This window comes from Trachurus japonicus, chromosome 16 (genome assembly GCF_045865225.1).
Source record: "Trachurus japonicus isolate A0001 chromosome 16, Traja_1.0".
Taxonomy (NCBI): Eukaryota; Metazoa; Chordata; class Actinopteri; order Carangiformes; family Carangidae; genus Trachurus; species Trachurus japonicus.
Window position 1 is genome coordinate 30,839,247 of NC_140922.1, and position 21,510 is coordinate 30,860,756.

At 41.5% G+C, this 21,510-nt stretch overlaps 2 protein-coding genes across 4 annotated transcripts in view; one reads left to right on the forward strand and one right to left on the reverse strand.

Moving 5' to 3' along the window:
- Positions 1-8,625, reverse strand: part of atg5 (ATG5 autophagy related 5 homolog (S. cerevisiae)) — a 47,621-nt gene extending 38,996 nt beyond the window's left edge. The window contains exons 1-6 of one of the 3 annotated variants that reach the window (XM_085803048.1): positions 8,477-8,553; positions 8,281-8,324; positions 7,887-8,104; positions 5,045-5,172; positions 2,741-2,819; positions 1,863-2,025 (exon numbers count right to left, since the gene is read on the reverse strand). In XM_085803048.1, the coding sequence (XP_085659174.1) occupies positions 1,863-2,025; positions 2,741-2,819; positions 5,045-5,172; positions 7,887-7,994 (478 nt within the window). In that variant the 5' untranslated portion in view covers positions 7,995-8,104; positions 8,281-8,324; positions 8,477-8,553. Of the gene's footprint in view, positions 1-1,862; positions 2,026-2,740; positions 2,820-5,044; positions 5,173-7,886; positions 8,105-8,280; positions 8,325-8,476 lie in introns of those variants that run through there. The other 2 variants (XM_085803047.1, XM_085803049.1) reach the window with 2 other exon arrangements.
- A 222-nt stretch (positions 8,626-8,847) lies between these two features.
- Positions 8,848-15,407, forward strand: LOC146972641 (dynactin subunit 3-like). The gene is made up of 7 exons (XM_085803056.1): positions 8,848-8,982; positions 12,249-12,333; positions 13,003-13,089; positions 13,205-13,288; positions 14,443-14,501; positions 14,593-14,652; positions 15,297-15,407. The coding sequence occupies exons 1-7, from the start codon at positions 8,881-8,883 to the stop codon at positions 15,381-15,383; spliced, it is 564 nt and encodes a 187-aa protein (XP_085659182.1). The 5' UTR covers positions 8,848-8,880; the 3' UTR covers positions 15,384-15,407.
- Positions 15,408-21,510: the final 6,103 nt, after the last annotated feature.

Consider the following 21,510-nt stretch of genomic DNA (forward strand, 5'->3'; position numbering starts at 1 on the left):
GTTTTTTTCATGCAAACTGATTGATTGTGAGGCTTGTGCATGAACGCCCAGCCTCATCATCAAGAATGAGTTTTAGTCATGCATCTTCTCACATCCCCACTGTTGCTTTGATGCACCTGGAGCTTGTAGCAAAAAACAAACCTCTGCTTTACCTCTGACCTGCTGTGATTCTGTGATTCCACCCTGTGTGTGGCGTGTTGCTGGTTTCAATCCCTCCACCTCCCCTCGCCCTCTCGCTTTCACACAGACCTTCTGAAAACGTTCAGTTTTCTCTCTCTCTCTCTCTCTCTTTTCTCCCGGAGGAAAGTTTGAAACGCTGCTGTTTCTCTGTTTCTGGTCTCTTTTGGACGTGAAAGTTTTAGCTTCAGATGAGGTTTCGTCTCTCGCTTTCATGCCCAGCAGCTCAGCTCCCTCCTCTAATGATTAGTTCAGTATTAAGTGGCGTCTGTTTCTGTTTTTTGTTTTTTCTAATGCAGATGCAAAAAACGTTTCGGGGGAAAAATGGCACCAACCACACCCTAAACTTTTCTTTTCTAACTGCATGAAAGATTTTTATCTGTCTTGTGTTGAGATGTCACTTTCATGGGAAAGTGGAGGGCAGATAAGCAGCTGAGGTGTTAACCCTTTACTGTAAAACCTGCTCGAAATATCTCCAGTAAGACGTGTGACAGGACGACAAAGTAGAGCGTTAATTATTGCATTTCTTTGGTGCATCAATAATTTGCATGATGCTACGTGTTCTGCTGTGCTCAGAGGGTTTAACCAGTTTACTTTCCTGTCAGCTTTACTGACAAATATCAGCATTGTGGATATAGTACTTTGTGCTAATAACAAAAAAACTGTATAAATATTATTTTCTGTCCTTATTTGAAACCCTGCAGCTCATGACTCAACTGTAACTCATAGGTTACCTAAAGATTTATTTAAATATTATTTGCTGAAGATGTGAAATTATATCGTATACATTTAAATACATGAATATTCATGTCATGTGGTGCCGTTGACATTATAATAAAAAAAACTCTAGGTAATGAAACAGGGTTAAGTTTCTCATCTAACATATTAACTGCACTTATTAAATCAATGAAAAATGCATGAAAAAAATAACAAAAACTAATCAACAACACATTGAATTATTCATGAAGTCATCAAATTTAACACAATCAGCAAATATTTGCTGGTTTCAGCTTCTGAAATGTGTTTTTTTCCCCCATTTTTTATAAATTTTGATTCAATATATTGAGTTTGTTCAGACAAAACATGAGATTAAATGATTACATATCAAGAATTATTATATAATATATATATAACCCTAAGTCCAGCTGCTACAATTATAGATTAAGACCAGCTGACCTATCTGCCCCTGACTGCCCTGTGGAGGGGGTAGTGGGGTAGTGGGGGTCAGAGCGTTTAGCGTCGCCTTGTTTGATCAACTCGACCTGCAGCGATCTCAGGAATCTCACACCGTGTGTCTGGTTTTTTGCTTTTCAAAGACGAGCACGAGCGTCACCCCGACCCCCCCCGACGAGCGTAAGAGAATCAATCCATCCCATCTGCTCCCCAACGCACAAACTTCTCCTCACGTGCACAGAAAAATCACACCTCGGACCTCGTGTCGGTGCAAAGGTGAGACAGTTTCTGGAAGTTCAAAGATGTGTCAATAACCGAGACAACACCCAGAGTAAATCTGTTCATGAGAATGTGTCATTCTATAACTGCGTCACTTCCTCCGACAGGTGCTGCGTCATCTGTTTTCTGTTCTTTGTAAGTGTGATGGGTGTATGTGTGTGTGTGTGTGTGCGTGTATGTGTGTGTGTGTGTGTGTGTGTGTGTGTGTGTGTGTGTGTGTGTGCACGGCTCACCGTTCTGCAGGCCCATCCACAGCTGCTTGTGGTCTTTCTTCTGCATGTCGTTAACGACCTGGCTCTTGTGCTTGAGGGCGTCGGCCTCCTTGATGCTGGACATGAAGTGAGCCTCGATCACGGAGTTGGACGGGCAGTGCAGCAGGTCGCTGTCCGGGAAACTCTGACACACCATTCACACCAACAGGAGTTTATTATTTAGAGCTGCGTTATTATGCAAATGCATTTTCTCTTCACACATCAATGTCTCACTGTCGCTGCAGTTTAGCTCCATGTTCATGTGTGAAATGCCTTTGTCCTGTGTGGCATGTGACCGCTGCCTTGCATGTCCTAATTGTTTAATGTTTATTGTCTCTTTCATGTTTTAATAGCTCTTTTGAATGTTTGTTTTAACTACCTGTTGTCAATGTCTTGTATCTCTTATGAGGTTGTATTCATGGTATGACAGTTTTAATAATGTTATAATCAATTGTCTGTTTCTAGATAGATGGATTTTGTTGTCCTCACAATTTTCTGTTTTGTTTTGTTTCATTTTAGAAGTCTGGATTAACAGATGGAAACTGGCCTTTTGCCTAAATCTGGCATATTTGCATAAGTGTTTGTTTTAAAACTGCCCTGTCCCTGTGAAATAAATAAAACTAATGAAAAATAATGTTCACAAATGTTAATGACAATGCTAAGAATCAAACATACGATAAAAATAAACATAAATCTACGCCAATACGCTACAAGAGATTTAAAGGCTCAATCGAGCTGGAGTGATTGGTGGCAAATATCTGTTGTTTCATGCAACGTGCTTTCTCGTATTTAGAGTTTAGAGTATATAGAAAAATCTAAATTTATAGATAAAATATTTTTAAACAGGCTGCAGTTTTTACCTTAAAGTGCACAGTGATGCTCCAGGGTAAGACGGTGTTGGAGGCATGGAGGTCAAAGAGGACGCCGATTGGATAGTGCCTGGGAATACGAAACAAAAAACAGTTAAATAACGTTAGAAGAGATGAAAACAGATCAGTATCATAGCTGCAGTTCACAGTGTGTTAATATTTCCATCATTAGGTGCTGAGTAAACTAACTTACTACCATTATTTTACTGCTAAGTGGAGCAAGTTTAAAGTTCATTCAAGGTTCAAGTCAAAGTTTTTATTGTCAGTTCAACCACATGCACCAGACATACAGGTGAATCCAAAAGCCGTTTCCCACAGTGACAGAATAAAATACAGTACACCAGATAAAGTGCACAACAGGTCAGACATTATCCGAGTTTAAAATTATGTTATTATCCTGAAAATAAAATGTTAGTAAGAAAAAAAACCAACAAAGATTATGTTATTCTGTCAGATATTTTTGAATAAAAGGTTTTAAAGTGATCGATTTCAACTGTAGCTGATGAAGTGGTTTGTCAGTGAACACAGCTGGCGTCAGTTTTTCACTTTCTTCTGGTGTCGTCGAGTTCAGTTTGTTCTGGATGCAGCGTACAGTATGTGAACTTCAGTTTATGTTTCACTCCAACGTTTCTGTTTGTCACTTCCTGTGTTTACAAAGGGGAGCGGTTCCCTCGTGTTGTTTTTTTAAATCCAGGGTGAGGTGGGTTACATGTTTTTTTTTTCATCATCACAGCCTCAAATCAGAGGAGAGATTCTATATTTAACATATTCTACATTTTTCAATGACACAAACTGACCGACAGCATCGTCTCTGAAGATCGTCATCAAGCTCAACTGTAATAAATCTGTAATTTATTAAATGATAAACACTTATTACGACCTTTGCATTCAGGCTGTTTTTTAAATTTACAGTGAAAGAAGAGAAGAAGCAGAACGTCACATCTGAGAAATAAACACCACGCTGACGCTGACGTCTGTTGGTTTCTCTGCTGTGACACACTGACACCTTGTGGCTGAACAGCTGCACTTTGAGACGAGATACCGAGGAAACTGTGGTTAACAACAACAACATCAGCTGTGGCTTCTCCGCTGACGGTGAATGAACTGACTCATAGTTGTAGAGGTGCAGGTGCTGCGGCCGATCGATCACACTGCTGTAGATCTGACTGTTAAGCAGCAGTGGAAGAGATTACACTGAGTCAATTCGGGGAACTGGAGACATTTATATTCAAGCAGATGTGCACTGTGTTACCGGCATGTTGATGCTGATGAGATTGTTGTCTGCGTATGTTTACTATTCTTTCTTAATGAATGGGTTAGACTATGCAAATCAGGTCGCTTTTCCACCGTTTGCTAACCCTCCTCCCGGCCATGTGCATTTGTGCAATGCCGGTGAGAAATCAATCAATAGAGCGGTACACAACGTTATATATCATATACGATGTTATATATTTGACGTATATATTTGTGTAGTCTTATCTGTCATAAACAAGAGATTACGGTTTAAGGGGCGCGTTTGCAAAGTTTACAGCCAAGAGATGCAATAGGTGGAAGGCAGAGAGCCTCCGTTGTCCCTCGTAACAAGTTAAGCCATTTATCAAACCATCACAATTACTCCAACAATGTTTAAAGGGACAACGAGGAGTTTTGGAAAAGCGAAGCGTTTTCACACTAGGCTACATTTATGAGCCTCCGCGCACCGTGAAATTCTTTGACCGGCGCAAGACAGACTCATGTTTTCATTCATCAAGAATTAAAGTCAGAGGTTCGAAGACGATCAGATACCGTCGTAGTTCCGACCATAAACGGTGATTCGGCGGCGTTATTCTCTTGACTCGCCACGAAACCAAAAGTAAACTAATAATAACAAAATAACGATAGAGACAAAACGATATATTTATCAAAAATGGGCCCATTAACAAGTGTGGGTAGCGTAGATTCATCCACATTAACGTGAGACTTTTAAATAATCAAATAGAAACTCCTCGTTGTCCCTTAAAAATGTAGCAGAGTTAAGATACAAATCCTGCAGAGTTTCTCTTTAATTGCCCTTTTGGGATTAATAAATTATTCTGAATCCTGAATCCTGATGCTCAAAAGTAACACACAACATCAACCCTAATCTTTTATGTAAAAGCAGCTCTGAGCTCAGAGAAAACCATTTTAACATCTATGTAGTAAAGAGATCACAAAACAAAACACTGGTTAGATGTGTGGCAACTGGCAAATATAAAAATGATCCACCAGTGTAGGAACTCCTAACCACATCTTTTTATCCAGCGGTCGCTCTCTCACCATTTCAGCGGAGTTCCTTCGTACTCGAACCACATCTCCTCCACGTCCTCGGCCTTCATCACCTTGAGGAAGTGTTTCTTCACCTTGTCTGTCACCAGAGTCAGGTAGCTCACCCTGGGCAGCAGCAGCTGAGGAGACAGACAGCGTGAAGCTAAATTTAGACTGAATGTGTGCAACCTTCACATATAAAGGAGAATGTACGGTTCAATGTCTGTGTAGAACTGCTGTTTGTATGTTCAGATCTAAACACACAGCTCTGGAGGAGGAAGCAACAACAAGAGGAGAACTTAGAGCCTGTGAAAAAGTGAAATATCATCTGTGGAGGATTCATAACCGCTGCTGGTCACAACATCTGGCTAGGTGACAGTTCATTAACAACATCAGAGTCACAGCGGACTGCGTGCTGGGCCAGGACCCGATTCCCTCAAGGTGAAACAACCTGCAGACTGGTTCTGCAGTGAGCACGTTGTTTTCCAACTTCGTTTCGATAAACTACCTGAAAAGACCATCAAAACTTTATGAAATGATCGAGTGTTGCTCAGGGAAATGGTGACATCATGATGTGGCTCTTCTGTGATACTAAGTTGAACAAACCGGCTCTAGGATGAAGCCAGAACCAGCTGTAAGTTAATCTTGGTAGGAAAAAATGGGTATCTTTCACCTATTGATACACCGCTTGTGTTGCCTGGGGTAACAATACTTGAGATTACACTTTTTTTGCATATGGAGAATACATTTCCAAGCATGTTTTTTTTTTTTTTTTTTTAAGATTTTAAAGTGAAATTCCGGCGTAAGTGTAAACCATGGTCAAACACACCGTAACACCGAGTTAGACCCCCCCTCGAGAGATCAATTTGCCCGACCGCTACATTCACGAGATCCACCAACTTCAGCAAATACCGCAATATCGCCACACACGGCGCTGTCCGGATCCACTGTCTGACCGCAACCAAAACGCCACCATTTGCCCAAAATAATGCTCAGAACTGCACCAAATGTCATCAATAGTACACACAGGGTCCCAGCACGTAGTACGAGTTGTCAAACATCTGCTAGCTTTGCCTGTTTTCTTTAGCAAGGAGATGCAACTCAACTCACCTACTTCTCCTCCGGGAGCCGCTCGTTGGTGAGGAAGCCCTGACGAGTCGATCACCGAGTGCACCGGAGTTCCGCAGCTCAATCAACAATTACCTCATGGAAATACAATCAGAGTTTTTTTTTTTTATATCTTGCATATCACTTTATAACTATTATCATCGAGTGCTGGCCACGATATAGGCGCAAATGAGCATTTTTAAGAGCTGCGGAACTCCGGTGCACTCGGTGATCGACTCGTCAGGGCTTCCTCACCAACGAGCGGCTCCCGGAGGAGAAGTAGGTGAGTTGAGTTGCATCTCCTTGCTAAAGAAAACAGGCAAAGCTAGCAGATGTTTGACAACTCGTACTACGTGCTGGGACCCTGTGTGTACTATTGATGACATTTGGTGCAGTTCTGAGCATTATTTTGGGCAAATGGTGGCGTTTTGGTTGCGGTCAGACAGTGGATCCGGACAGCGCCGTGTGTGGCGATATTGCGGTATTTGCTGAAGTTGGTGGATCTCGTGAATGTAGCGGTCGGGCAAATTGATCTCTCGAGGGGGGGTCTAACTCGGTGTTACGGTGTGTTTGACCATGGTTTACACTTACGCCGGAATTTCACTTTAAGCACAAGGGGGGGGGTGTACAGGTAGGAACCCAAAGGCAGCATGTCTTGTATGAAAAGCCCCCTCCTCTCCAAGCCACCATTCAAAGTGAGCAGCAGCCAGACTGGACAACAAGTGTTCACAGGAAGCAGTAATGTTATAAATGAATATACATTGTTAAGGACATTTAGATTAACAATCTCCTTCTTTAGCATGTTGAATATATCAAAAACAAAAACAAATGCAACAGCATCACACATATTGATTTACCTCCTTATCCCTCATCTCTCTGGTATGAACATTAAACCCACCACAAGCCTTCAACTAATAGCGAATCGACACTAATATCATGACTGAAGCGTAGTGTTGTAGTCAAGACCACGACCAAGGGGGGCAAGACCAAGTCTGAGACCGAGACCAAACCAATGCTAGACCATGTTCAAGACCATTCCTGTATTCAGTACCAGTCTTCATAATAATCATGTGGTTTGATCTTTACAATATCCCTCTCCAGCTAAAAAGAAAAGATGATTTTATATAAAACCTAAACCATATTCAATTGACACAAAGACACAGAACCTGCTGAACTTTCCTCCCACTGTTGACACTTTTGGTGACACCAAGTTTTTCAGATGGCTACACGAGCAGATACCTTAGTAGAACTACTGTATTTTAATTATCTTAAAGTTATTGAATTACATCACAGAAGCCAAAGTGAGTCAGTGTGACAGAGAGACATTTGCAACTGCAGCTGTAGTCTGGACTGGTCTGGAGAAAAAATCCAGCTCGAGCGAGACCAAGATAAGACCAAGACCTTGAAAATGTGTTCTTGAGACCAGTCTTGAGTACCACAACACTAGCTCAACTTGACTCAACTTAAACTTTAAAAGAGCACATATACATGCACGCATTTCCCCCCAAATCGATAGATTTCAGTGCATAAGAACTGGTCTGTAACTACAATCACCTCCTCCACTCAGACTAATTCATCCCTGTTTATCCAGCATTGTATAAAATCTGAACCAACTGTGTGAAATCTTCTCTTATAATTTGCTGTGTTTTGTGAGGTCACACTAACTAAATCTAATCAGCAGAGTACTACAACACCACTACAAGTGTGAAAGTCAGAGAGCAACAACAACAACAACAGCAGCACTTACATAGTAGGGCTCGGCCTCTCTCTCAGTAACCTCATCCTGGTTCAGGGTGAAGCAGGTGGGGATCCGGCCGAACCACACGTCTCTCAACACGTCCTTGTCATCTGCCATGCTGCTTCTGCTCCCAGTAGCACATTAAAAGGACGAACAAACCCCCCCAAAAACACGGCACGGACCCCTGAGGTCCAAAGGCAGATGAATGAAACGACACCTTCCTGTTCCTGTTGTCAACAACACAGCAGAGACAGGGGGGAGAAGCATTAGAGGAAACTTTCAGCAACACAATGAAGTAGGCAGTGCAACAGAAACTAGCTGTAATTAATCTTGGGTAAAGTAGCTACGCATTAGCCATGGGACCTATTAGTAAGATATAATCCAGTAGAAGGTAGTGACTCACCTGCTCGGCTTTAAAACTAACTCCAAACCTGACAAACTACGCAGCTGTGGAGCAAGAAAAAAAACCTGATGCTAGCTTGATGGCTAGCTAAGCTAACTTAGCTTCCGTGGCTGTTGGCCGTAAACAAACCGGTTTATCGACATTTATTGTCCATAAACAGTCAAAAAGATGGAGGTATGGAAGTAAAATGACTTACTTTCTGTCGATGTGTTGCAGTCAGGTTGGATGGATGGGTAGAAGAAGGGCCGTAGCTGTCGGTGCTGCTGTCATTCCCCCGGCTGTCACCGGAAAAACAGCTGACGTCAGACCCCGCGCTCACCGGGAAACAGCGACGCCTAGCAACGGCTTGAGAGACATATTAAAATCTGCAATTTTTTTTTTTTTAATTATCTACTTTGACTTGAATATTTATTTACGACAACGTATATATTAAAAACATAAGCTATAATTGATATAATAAAACGTAGTAACAAATATTTTTCACAAAGAAATCGACGCTGACGCTGATACGTCATCATACGCGGCGACGTCGTCTCTTGTAAATTACGTCAGCGTTAGCTCATAGCTTCTGTTGTTGTTCATTAGCAGAGGCAAAAAAAAATGGAGCAGAAGTTGCAGACGGACGACCTGGACATGCGTCTTCAGGCGCTGGAGAGTCGGATTTACGGCGAGAGAAGAAACAAAAGTGGAAAACCCATCAAGGTTTGTCTAGAATAATGGTTACTCTGACGGAAAAAGTGGCGTTTAGACGTAAAGAGGATAGCTAAGCTGCTAGCCCCGGCAGAGCTAACTCAGAGCTGTCACTGGGAATGAGTGAACGCCCTTTTTGTTTTATTCACATTAGCTCTACAATGACCACTCAGTATGATTTATTGGAGTCGTTGACTACTGGAAATAAAGAAACTGATTATTTACCAGCCAAACATAGGCTAGTTTAGCCGTTTATAGCAGCTGACAGGTATGAGGCGTTGTCATTGTGTGTTTTAGCCTCCCTGTTAAAGGAGCCAGAGTGCTCAGTTGCATCAAATAACAAATCAGTCATGTCAAATCATGTTTTATTTTGCTGTTGTATGAATCTGTAATTATGAATAATTAATTAAGTTAAAAAGTTAAGATGCCACTCTGGGTTTTGTGAACTTGTTATGGTTATTGTCCACTATCACAAACAGAAGGGAAAGTGTTTACGTCTCTACACAACATAAAGTAGTTACATGAATAAGTTGGTTCATTAAAAGTAAACTGAATTAAGTTGTTTGCGGGAATTTAGGCCAAACATTATTGCAACTTCAACTCTGCTCCAGTAATAGTTATTGCACTTAGTCTGTGGCAGATGAAAAGACGAGTCAAAGCATCATATGATGAAGAAAACACGTTGAGCTCACAAAGGGGCATTGAAGTGGATTTGCTGAGAGGTATTTGTATTCCCGGGGATGGATCAATGTGCCTCATTGTCAGTGATGGGAATAACGGCGTTAAAATAGGCTAAACGGCGTTACTAACGGCGTTATCTTTTTCAGTAACGAGTAATCTAACTAATTACTATTTCCACCGTTACAGCGCCGTTACCGTTACCGACAATTAAATGAGGCGCGTTACAAACTACTCAGTGAAGCCGTTGTCCTCCGACTTGGCTCATCTCAGACACAGAAGCTGCTAAACTGTTGTTGTTTTTTCCTCCTCTCCTTTGGTGAGGGGAGGGGGGAGGAGGGAGGGAGGGACGAGACAACCGCATAAGTGATGATGATTGGTTGAGGCAGAGTAAGGTTTCATGCTAAGCCAATCAGAGGCAGTGTTCAGTTTGTACACAAACCACACACGCACGCAGTTTAGCCTCACACACACACGGACTAGCAGAGGGAAGCTGCCGAGATCGGAGGGAAAGTGGAAACAGACACTACTTTAATCTCCCTGAGGTAAAAGACAAGAACATGTGAGGTGTAGCTACATTATGTCCCGGAGCGAAGTGTTTGTCCTGAGCTTCTGCTCACCTGACTCTGTGCAGCTTCTTCATTAAATCCAAACAGTCCGACACAGCGACGCACTGCTCCTTTAGACTCTAAAGTCTCTGTAGCTCATCAGCTGGAACTCTTCCAGAGCAGCTACAGCAGCGTTGTGACCTCAACCATGGTTGGTGAGAGCAGAAATGTTGTTGTTGTAGTGAAAATGGGCGAGCTCGTGAAGACGCGAATTTACACAAAGTCAAAACGAGCGATAAATCGCATTTCTCGCGTATCTCGCGTTTGGTCGCGCGTATAAACTCGAGCGAAAAAAAAAGCGTTCCTCGTGTTTGGTGGGAAGCCCCTTGTGGGTCTTCCCACCAAACACGATGAAAAGGACGAAGACGCGAAGGTCCCGTCGCCATAAAAGAATCGGGTGTATTGCGTCGCAAAAAAAAAAAAGTCGCGTCTACCGCGTCTCGCGCCTAATCGCGTCTCGCGCCTAATCGCGTCTTTGCGTCACGGCCTTTTACACCGCGGACGTAACGAATAAACGGTGACGGTGTGAACGAACAACACAGAACAGGACCAGACGTGGCGTTGTTTCCTCTTTTCACCTACAGCTCCACTCTCACTTACTTACACTAACTACTGTTATTGTTGAGGCCAGATAATTGTGGGATTTGTAGTTTTTGACCAATCGTGTGCTCTTTCTTTTTGTGATTTTTCCGGTTCACACATGTTTGTTTTTTTTAGGGGCAAATGCGAGTGAAATGCTCGCCCATGGTGGGCATAAGAAAATGTAAGACCTGTCTAAAATTATTTAAGACTTGAACACAATAATTCAACAAATTTAAGACATTTTAAGACCTAAAATTTAGATTTTCACATTTTAGACTTTTTAAGACCCCGCGCGCATACCATTTCATATAAAAGTTTAAGTGCATACATATTTTATGATTCTGTGTATTATATATTTAAGACCATCTTAGAATTTTCTAATAAATTTAATACTTTTTAAGGCCTTAATTTTAGATACATGAATTTAAGACTTTTTAAGGATCCGCAGATACCCTGGAGGCCTGTCCTGCAGGACAGATAATCAGATGGATAATCGGTAAAGTTAATAATTTCACTTAATGTGGCCATGAATAAATTAATTTCGATGTTTCGCCTGTTATTAAACGCAAATCTTGAATAGGTCTCCGCTGTTTTCACATTTAAAAAGGTCTTTGTTGTCTTTGTACAGAGACAATATGAGATTTGCTTGTAGCCACAGCACTTAAAAAACCCACTGTAACCTATTTTCATAGGCACACCAGCCTCGCTTTCAATAAAACACACACTCGCATTCCATAATTGCGATCAGTGAAATATATGAAAACAATAAAATACAATTTAAAAATGAGAGAAAAAAAATCCAAATTCTTCGACATATTTAAACTTAAAAAAAAGAAAGAAAAAGTAACGCAATAGTTACTTTCCCTGGTAACTAGTTACTATTATAGTGAAGTAGTGGAGTTACTAACTCAGTTACTTTTTGGGAGAAGTAATTAGTAACTATAACTAATTACTTTTTAAAAGTAACGTTCCCAACACTGCTCATTGTCCTTCTTAAGTAGTGTTTTTATGTTTCTACAAAATGAATAAAGGTTTCATACTTAAAAAACATCTTAATTCCAGTTGTACTCATAATGAGATTATTACAGATGTGTAAGTTTGTAGAATGAAATGTTTGCCTTGTTGTCCTGCATACACATGGCTCCAGACTAACCTTTTTTTACTAGGAGCATTGTGGCCCCTAATTTAAAATTTAAGGGGTGCACACTGTAAATGGACTTGCAAAGCAAATATTCACATTTCCTCTACATTTATGATCCTCAGAGTCCAGATTCTGAGTGCTAAGGCCCCCGATTTAGGGGCAGTCTGAAGCCCTGATACAGCAAATTCATGTTACACAGTATAAAATAAATATGAATGACCTTTCTGTATCACTACTATAAAATCTACTCATTGTCCTCTGTCCTGCAGTGTGCAGAGCCGCTGACCAGGATTCAGGCAGGCCTCACCAACATGGCCAACAAGAGGGAGCGAGTAAAGATCCTGCACAAGAAAAGTGAGTTGCATGTTGTTTTGTTTCTGCCCAGACAACCTGGATCATCGGCTCAGTGTAACTATGTATTGTATTTATTGATGAAGTTACACCAAAAAATTGCTATAGTCATAGCAGTAGGTTTGTTACCTTTAATTGTCGGTGTAAGCTACTTTTAGAACGGCGGAGCAGAGCCGCGAGCTGCAGAGGCTGATGGGATTTCTTGGTTTCCCTCATCAAATACACAATCCAACAACTCCACAACGCTCTGGTGGACAAGTTGTGACCTGCACATTCACCACGCTATGAGATAATAACACAACGTTACCAGACAGAGTTGTTTTAGAGAGTGTGTGTGTAGGTCACAACTTGTCCGCCAGAGCGTTTTGGAGTTGTTGGATTGTGTATTTGATGAGGGAAACCAAGAAATCCCATCAGCCTCTGCAGCTCGCGGCTCTGCTCCGCCGTTCTAAAAGTAGCTTACACCGACAATTAAAGGTAACGAACCTACTGCTATGACTATAGGGATTATGGCAATGGGCCAATTTGCCAAAATGTTGAACTATCCCTTTAAGGCTGCAAAGCAAAAGTGAAATTCAAAATGTCATGTCAGCCCAGGGATTTATTCTACTGTCAGAATTGAGTCCATGTTTTGGTGAGACTTTGATCTCAGTCGTTGTTGCTGTGCTGCAGTCGAGGACCTTCTGAAGTACCTGGACCCCCAGTTCACCGACCACATCACTGTGCCTGACGCTATGAAGCTGGAGTTCATCCTCGCCGGTAAGAAGCCGGAGGAACCTGAAACCTAATTTTTAGTCCTATAATTGTAAAAAATAAAGACATATCAAGCCATTTGAAGCTGATTCAGTCCTTGATGTGGTGTTTGTTCCCACAGAGGAGGACTTCCTGCTCTCCCAGGCTGCTCTGCTGGAGCAGGTGAGCAGCATGCAGCCGCTGTTGGACAGCAACTACATCAGAGGTTAGTGTCACCTGGCAGCAGGATGCTGAGCGAATCAAAGACAAAGGAACATCTGCTCTGTGATTTTAGAGAGGAGATGATTCACTCAGGTGTCGACTAAAGTCAGACAGACAGGTTTATTATTCACAAAGGGCTTGAGAAAGCTTCAGATCCCCACTCAGTACGTTTACATGCAGAGCTTAATCGAGCTATGCTCAAAATTCGATTTTGGCGTCAAGTCAGACTTCTGTCCTTGTCTCAATATACATGCAACTGAGAAAACCGAATAACTGACGGGGTCCGCCCCCTCATGCGCCGTCACCCGTTGCTTCAGCGGGTTAACACGCCCCCCTGTCCTGTTGACTTCTCTGTCACCTCGTAAAAAACTGAATATAAACAACTTAGTAGCTTAATAATAAATTCTCAACTGCAGTTCCCGACCAGACGCGCCAGTCTGGGCTGGATGCGCGGAGAATAGGATACGGGCTTCCTTTTTTCCTCTCTCTCTCTCTCTCTCTCTCTCTCTCTCTCTCTCTCTCTCTCTCTCTCTCTCTCTCTCTCTCTCTCTCTTTCTTTCTTTTTTTAATAAAACACTCTTGCTGGTCGCGCTGTGTGAAATGCATTGAATCGGCGCTGATGTTGGGTTTTTTTCTTTACTTTGCCGGTTTTGGCTGGCTTCTCTGCTCCACTTTGTGCCGTCTCTACTGTTGTGGAGCATGCGCACATGTATTGTCCAGTTATACTCTGACTAAGGCGTATACATGACGGAGAAAATCGAATTCCAATCGCATTATCTGGGTGTCTTAATCGGAGTTCTCAACTCCGATTTCAGTCCGACTAAGGTGTTTACATGCACTTCAGTTGTCCAGTTATAGTCGGATTAAGGCAATAATTCGGTTTTTTCAAGTGTCATGTAAACGTACTGAATGTCTGAAAGGTGAATTTCTGTAGAAGTGTTTTTGTGTCTTCATGTAACTATGATGCCGTTAACAACATTTCTCTGCATCCATGTTTAGCACTTACTGTATACTTTAGCGGGAAAACCAATGTAATTCCTGGTGTTTGTATTCAGTCATGTGGTGTTTTGTGTTGTTGTGTAGCTGCTGGATGAGTAAAGTGGACGCACCACCACCGTTACGTACTTGATGTGTGTGATGTGTTTCTGTCGTTCACAGACGTACCAGAACACGCCACCAAGTTGCAGCGGCTGTCACAGATCCACATCAAAGAGCAGGTGACCGCCATCTTCTTCTCCTCCTCTCTCTCTTTACCTCTACACATCCTCCTCTCTTTCTTTTACATTTACTGTTTTGTGTTTTCTCCAGGACCAAACTGAGGCTCAGTCTCTGGAAGTGAAGAAGCTTTTTGAGGAATACAACAAAATGGTACAAACTTGTTGTTGTTCTCTCTGTAGGGTTTAAACAATTAGAAAAAAATAAGAGCCCACTTCAAGATGATGAGTTTCTCTGGTTTTTACTATTTATAGGTATGTGTTTGAGTGAAATAAACATTTATTGTGTTAATATAGAAACTACTAACAACATTTCCCCCAAAATTGAAATAAAAATATTGTTATTTAGAGCTTTTATTGGCAGAAAATTACGTCTTTTCAAACCTTGAATATGAATGATGAAAAGAAAACTTATTCATATTCATTCCTGAACAACACAACAAGAATATTTTAACTTAGGAAGAGTTTATAAATCAATTTCAGTGGAATAATGTCAATGTTTAATCCCAGCAGTGGTTTTTTATGGTGGTCACCTCATCAGTGTCTCATTAAGACAAAAGAGTTGTGTTTGTGTTGGTATTGTTAGAGATGCTTTTTAAGAAACATTTGGGAAAGTAGTCTCTTAATTTTTTCTGAGGCTATATAATCATGTTTGAATAATCGATGGCTCTTGTCTGCTCTGAAACTGAACGCATAAATCAGATGTAAATGTCGACACTGACCAAATCTCTGTGAGTCGAGCTGCTCGAGGAAAGAAGCTCCGCCCACTGAACTGACCTGTAAACATGTGATTGGCAGATGTTCCTGCTGTCCAAGCAGTTCACCCAGTGGGACGAGACCCTGAGGAAGCTGGAGGAGGCCAAAGGCATCCGGCCGGTGGAGTAGAGACTGTTGGACCTGCACTCTGTGGTGGCAGCGTCAGACCTGCAGCTTCATCCTGACACTAAAGGAATCCAACATTTCACTGCTTTTGGTTTTTTCACCACCTGTTTCAACCCAGGGAAATGATGTCATCTTAAAACGGTTGATTCAAACGAAACATCAGCTTTTTCCAAAATAAATTCTACTGTCATGTGAATCGGATTTTAATATCATCCATAAAAAAACAACAGTTCCTGCACCTGTGTTTATCCACCAGGTCTGAAACCTGGATCTTAAGCAGTGGTGGTCTACATATAAGTGGTCTACATATGTCAGTCGGTCTCATCACATGTCGTGTGGCTCAGAGAAGCTGCTCTTTATTTATTTTCAGACAAAGGAGCTTTTTCTTCTTTTTTTTTTTTACGCTTGTAGATTGATTTTAATAATAATGCATTCCAGCTCCAACTCTCTACTTCACTCGTTCACACTCATCCTCTGCAAGACTTTAGTTTTTCCCTCTTGGCCTGAGGACTTGATTATAAATGTATTGTCCCATATGGAATGATAACAGTTCATATAATAAATATTACTGCTTAATTCATGGACTATTTCATTGTGTAATGTCTGATTGTTATGTATCTGTACACAAGCTTAAAGCCACAGATAATTCAGTGTTAAATGATGATGTCAGTACTAACATACACACATTGCACTGCTGACACATAACTGGCTGATGGGACAGTTTTATGAATAACTCATCTGTGTTTCTCATCAGTTCAGGTTTCACCATAAATACAGCGGAGAACACATCACTTTGTCATCATGATCTTACCATCAGATACAATTGCAAATCACACATGACCATCTTTCCTTATCTTCAACACTAGTCATATTAACCAAAAACACGTTTTCTGATGTTAATGTCATGAGATAGCAAAATCACAGGATACTCTTTAGCATTTATCAAATCATATTTTATGAAAAAAGGTTGAACAGATTGCAACAGAAGCAAACTCAACTGATTTTGTATCCTCAACATGTCCTGAGTGAGGAAAAGAAAGCCTTAAAGAATCCCATTAGGGGAAAGTTTAGAAAAAGACCCAAATATAGCCCATTATTACACCTATTAATTATCTTTCTCACGTGAATAGGGTACAATTTTTAACTTTAGATAGCTCCATGAAAATTACTGAGTTAATTACTTACATTTAGACAAACAAAAAATGTATTACAAGTTGTTTTTTTTAATTCTTTGTTAACATGAACAATCAGGGCATAATCTAATTACGTATATTTGTATACATACAACACCAGATCTAAACATTGGGTATAGCAGATGAAAATGTCTTGTTAATCTTGTTGACATATTACAGTTAGGCACACTGTAGCTTGAATGAGTTAGGGCGCTTAGGCTACCATGTAAAACAAGTGCTTCCCGCAGCGACGGGTTCGAATCCAGTCCACGCCCTTTACCGCAAGTCCTTCCATCTCGCCATCCCCCTTTCACAAATATCACCAGCCTCCCGTCCAGAGCTTGAGCTCTGGAGCTTTGCTTGGCACGGCCACCGGCAACATTATCGGCGACAGTATCGTCAGAGTGCCAGTATACTACAAATCCTACATAGTGGGGCTTTAAACCAGCACTAAGTAACTTTTCAACCTTCATAAAATATTTTCATAACTTTTGTGATGATACATCGACTTACAACAAGTTGAATGACACCTCTGTCATGGCCTGAGGGGGTCTGTATCTCTTTCTCTGGCACTAAGCAGCTTTGAGGAGCATGGTAGGAACCCTGCTCTCACTTAATTTTCACTTTCACTTTTGCGAGTCACAACAAGGAGGGAACAGGCAAAACACCACTTTAGCAATGGATTATGTTTGTGTTTTCACTTTGAAATGATCCACTGGAAACAGAAACTTAGTTTTGATGTCTTCTGTTAATTTTAATGCAGGATATTTACAGGGCTTCACGCTAGTGTTCATGGGAAATGGAGTCTTCCTTCAGGCAAAACACTACCGCTTTGGTCCACAGGCGCCGCCAAACTCAACCAAAACTGAAAGTTCTTTAGTACAGCTTTAAAACGCATCTACAGAACATTTTCTACCTCTTCCGTGAAAAAAATATGACGCTAATTTGAGAGTTAATGTGTATTTTTGCCGTCTCCACTCAGGTTATATAGTTGTCTTCTATAAATGTGTCAATTAATTTGCAAAAGCCAGCAGCCTGCAGGTCTCTCAGTGAATCTGTCTGAACATTAGTGTTTTCGACGCACTACTACCGCGCACTACTGTCATGCATGCGTGGTTGTCTGTGTGTTTGTGAATGACAATAAAGGAGAAAGAGCGCTATGTGAAGATGAATGAACTGAACAATATTGCGTTGGTCGAGCCAAAAGCCGATAAATCTATGGGTAGCGGACATAACTTATTTGTGGCGTCCCACCATGTGAACGTTTGCGAAACACTAGATAACCCACCACAAACAACAAAGCACAGACCAACAAAGAAACACAGATCAGCAGAGGCTTCATAGCAGAAGATGAACACTTGTTGTAGCACTCTTCTCTACGTCTCTCATTCTCTTCCATGTCCTTCACTAGTTTTTTAATTTTAAGACAATCCAAAGACCTTGACCCCCTCTTGCAAAAATGTTCAGCAGTTGTTCCTTGCTGAGAACAAAGCAAATTAGATGCAGTTAAATACAGACAACTGGGTGAAATTGGTAACTTTTAGCTCCATTATAATTGTATTATTCATTTGTACAAATTAAATTTTACTTTTTAGCCGAAGCGGTCACAGACGTAAGGGAAATTGAGCAATGTGTCACATACCTGCTGAAGATGTGTTTCGTTGTAGCGCACATGAGTTGCAAGGTGTTCACAGTTATTTGTGAAGAGATTATAAGTTCCACAGTTGGCTTTGTTGTTCCAATATCTGATGCGTTCTTTCATCTGAGCACGATGAGCTGCTGTACCCATTAGTCCTCGGAACCTTTCATCCAGGTAATTGTCCTTGGCTCTTTCACCCTCTTCCTTTTCAAGGACACCAAACCCACAGTCTCCAAAGGCCTTTACTGGACCTGCCATGATATAAACTTGTGAGAAACCTTCCACAAGGGAGGAATGTTATCTAAAAGATATCAGTTTAGATACCTGTGCGTTGAAAAATGTCCTGTCCAGCCTGTTTGCCCGGTAAGTCCATATAACCCACATAAACAGCAAAGTGCTTGTATGATAAGCTTTTGCAGATGCAGTTCCTTTTAAACGAAATGATATCTCCAAACTGGTACTGTGAGATCAACTACACAATAATTACAGAAATTACAGAAAAGCACAACTATCCAGTGATGGATGGATGAATAGTAAAACAGTTAATCTACAAAAGGAACTTACTGCCTTAGCTTCTGTGAGTGTGAGCACTAGCTGAAGGACCAGTGCAACCAAGACCAGGTTCCTCATGGTGGCAACAGTGGAGAGATGACAGAGGAGAACAAAACAGTTTGTCAAATAATCGGTGAGAGTAGGCTCACAGAAAGAGGACTAGTAAAAAGCTGTAACGCTTGACACGAAGTGAAGATGAACTGGCAATTAATGACAGATTGGGAGTGGTTTATATCCACAGATAAGGGGAGGACCAAAACACAACCGCCCAGACCAGTACGTCTTCCCGAGAACAATGCTTCTTTGTAAAAGAAAAATTTATATTTATATAACTGTACACCTTATCTATACAGCATGAAGACAGGGAGAACAGTAAGAAGGGAAGTTATCTCCAGAAATAAGACAGATCTGGCTCTAGCACCTATGTGTAGCTTGACTCCTTTATTCACAGGAGATGGCGCTGTTCCAGGTGGGAGGAGGGTAATGGCGGCAGCTTGTGGAAAGACAGAGTTGGACGGTCCAATCCGGGCCCCTAAGGGGTCCAGCTCTGCCCACAACGTAAATATACAGATTACGTGATCCCCATAATGACCAGGCTAAGAGACTCGAGTGCAGACATCAGATGGAAGGTCACACAAATCCAAAACCACAAGCAAAAGTAATCAACAGGGCAAGGCAAGTGTCGAACTGAAACATTGACAATCACCAGTGGTTATGGAGCACTGGTAGTTTGTGCACGTGTGGCTGACAAACTGGCAGGTAACTTGGCCGAATGTGGGCAAACAAGGTTGAGACAGAGGTGACCAAAACACCAGGAAGTGAATTCAGTTCAGAAAATGTCCATAACAGTGAGCATGACATGAAACCCAAGGGGGTGGATCCAACTATGAACAGACGTAACTCATTTACTTTAACTATTTGCATAATGTTACTTACATAGAAAAGTACTTGATTCAAATTATTCATAGTTTAAAAGTATTATAACTGCATTTCTGACGTTCATAACAAACCAAACCTTTTGAAAGTTGATCAAAAACTGAGCAAGTTGTGGTGTTATACAGTAGTAGAACATGGACCATATAGGCAAAATGCTCTGAGGGAGCGAGCCGCCCTACACAAGGCGGCCGTGTGACGACTCCGTGTCATTGGACAACAGCATACTGTAGGTTGAGTCATCTAGTCTTCATATATAAAATATATCTGTGATGAAACCAACCAAACCCAAGCTCAGTCCCTTTGAGGAATACAACAAAATGGTACACATCTCTTAGTCAAAATGTAACACACAAACTCATAGCTGTTCTCTCAACAATGTTAAAAGTTTGCTGTGAACCTAGGTGGCTCTGCTCTGAAACTGAACGCATAAATCAGATGTAAATGTCGTCACTGACCAAATCTCTGAGTCGAGCTGCTCGAGGAAAGAAGCTCCGCCCACTGAACTGACCTGTAAACATGTGATTGGCAGATGTTCCTGCTGTCCAAGCAGTTCACCCAGTGGGACGAGACCCTGAGGAAGCTGGAGGAGGCCAAAGGCATCCGGCCGGTGGAGTAGAGACTGTTGGACCTGCACTTTGTGGTGGCAGCGTCAGACCTGCAGCTTCATCCTGACACTAAAGGAATCCAACATTTCACTGCTTTTTGTTTGTTCACCACCTGTTTCAACCCAGGGAAATGATGTCATCTTAAAACGGTTGATTCAAACGAAACATCTGCTTGTATTGTTCCAAAATAAATTCTACTGTCATGGGCTATATGCAGCCATATTTGTGTATGGGTATCCCAGCTGTCTTTATGCTATAGGGATATTCTGAACACCAATCTTAAATCCAGTTGAGTCATTACACAGCCTTTATTTACAATAACTTTAAAAATCATGTTTCATAGCAACTTTGAGGACATTTCCAGACTTTATCTTCAAAAAAAGCACAACTTTGCTTGTGTCCATTTTATATATTGGGCTAAAAGTGTATTTATTTTTAATCGTATCACCAAATGCTTGGCATACCAGTTTCTCCTTTTAATTTTGAATCCATACATACCTCATATGTTAAAATTGGATAATCTAATCAAAAGTTGTAGCAGTTTACATATTTTACGGCACCCCCTACAGGCCATTTTTTATCTGTGTGTTTGACACTATAGACTCAATTTGTTCTATAGACCCTAAACTTCAACTCGGAAGTGAAAACCAAACTTTAACACCAATTTGAAATGACTGAGCCTTAAACGACCCTACTAGCTTGAATGGCTGGTCCAGATCCCTAGATTTAAAATATGAGATATGTTAATGTGCTTTTTATCTGAAACAAATGTTCACTTCATGTTCTTCTCAGAGTACACCAGAATGCTTCATTTATGTGTTTAAATCACTTTTTTTTCTGGGTGGGGGGATGCCCCCAGACCCCCCTACAGGGGTTTGGTGACTCACCTTTTTCACCACTTCTGAGTTTGCAGGCATACATACACATGCATATATTCATTCATTGGTCGCCCTTGGTCAGCCTTCTGGTCATTTCAACGATTAAAACTGATAATTTTTCATTGTCCTCAATGGTAAACAGAATCATTTATTGAATATCACCGGGTGTTGGGGGGGGGGCCAACTGCATTGAACCAGCTTGGGGGGAGGGGGGGGGGGGCAGCTTGGAAAAGGTTGAGAACCCCTGGTCTACTATGATGAGGCTGTGGCGTGTACGTGCATGTGAGAGAGCGCACCGGAGAACAACAGGGCAACAGCACTGTGGCACTCAGGGTGAAGGAGGCATCA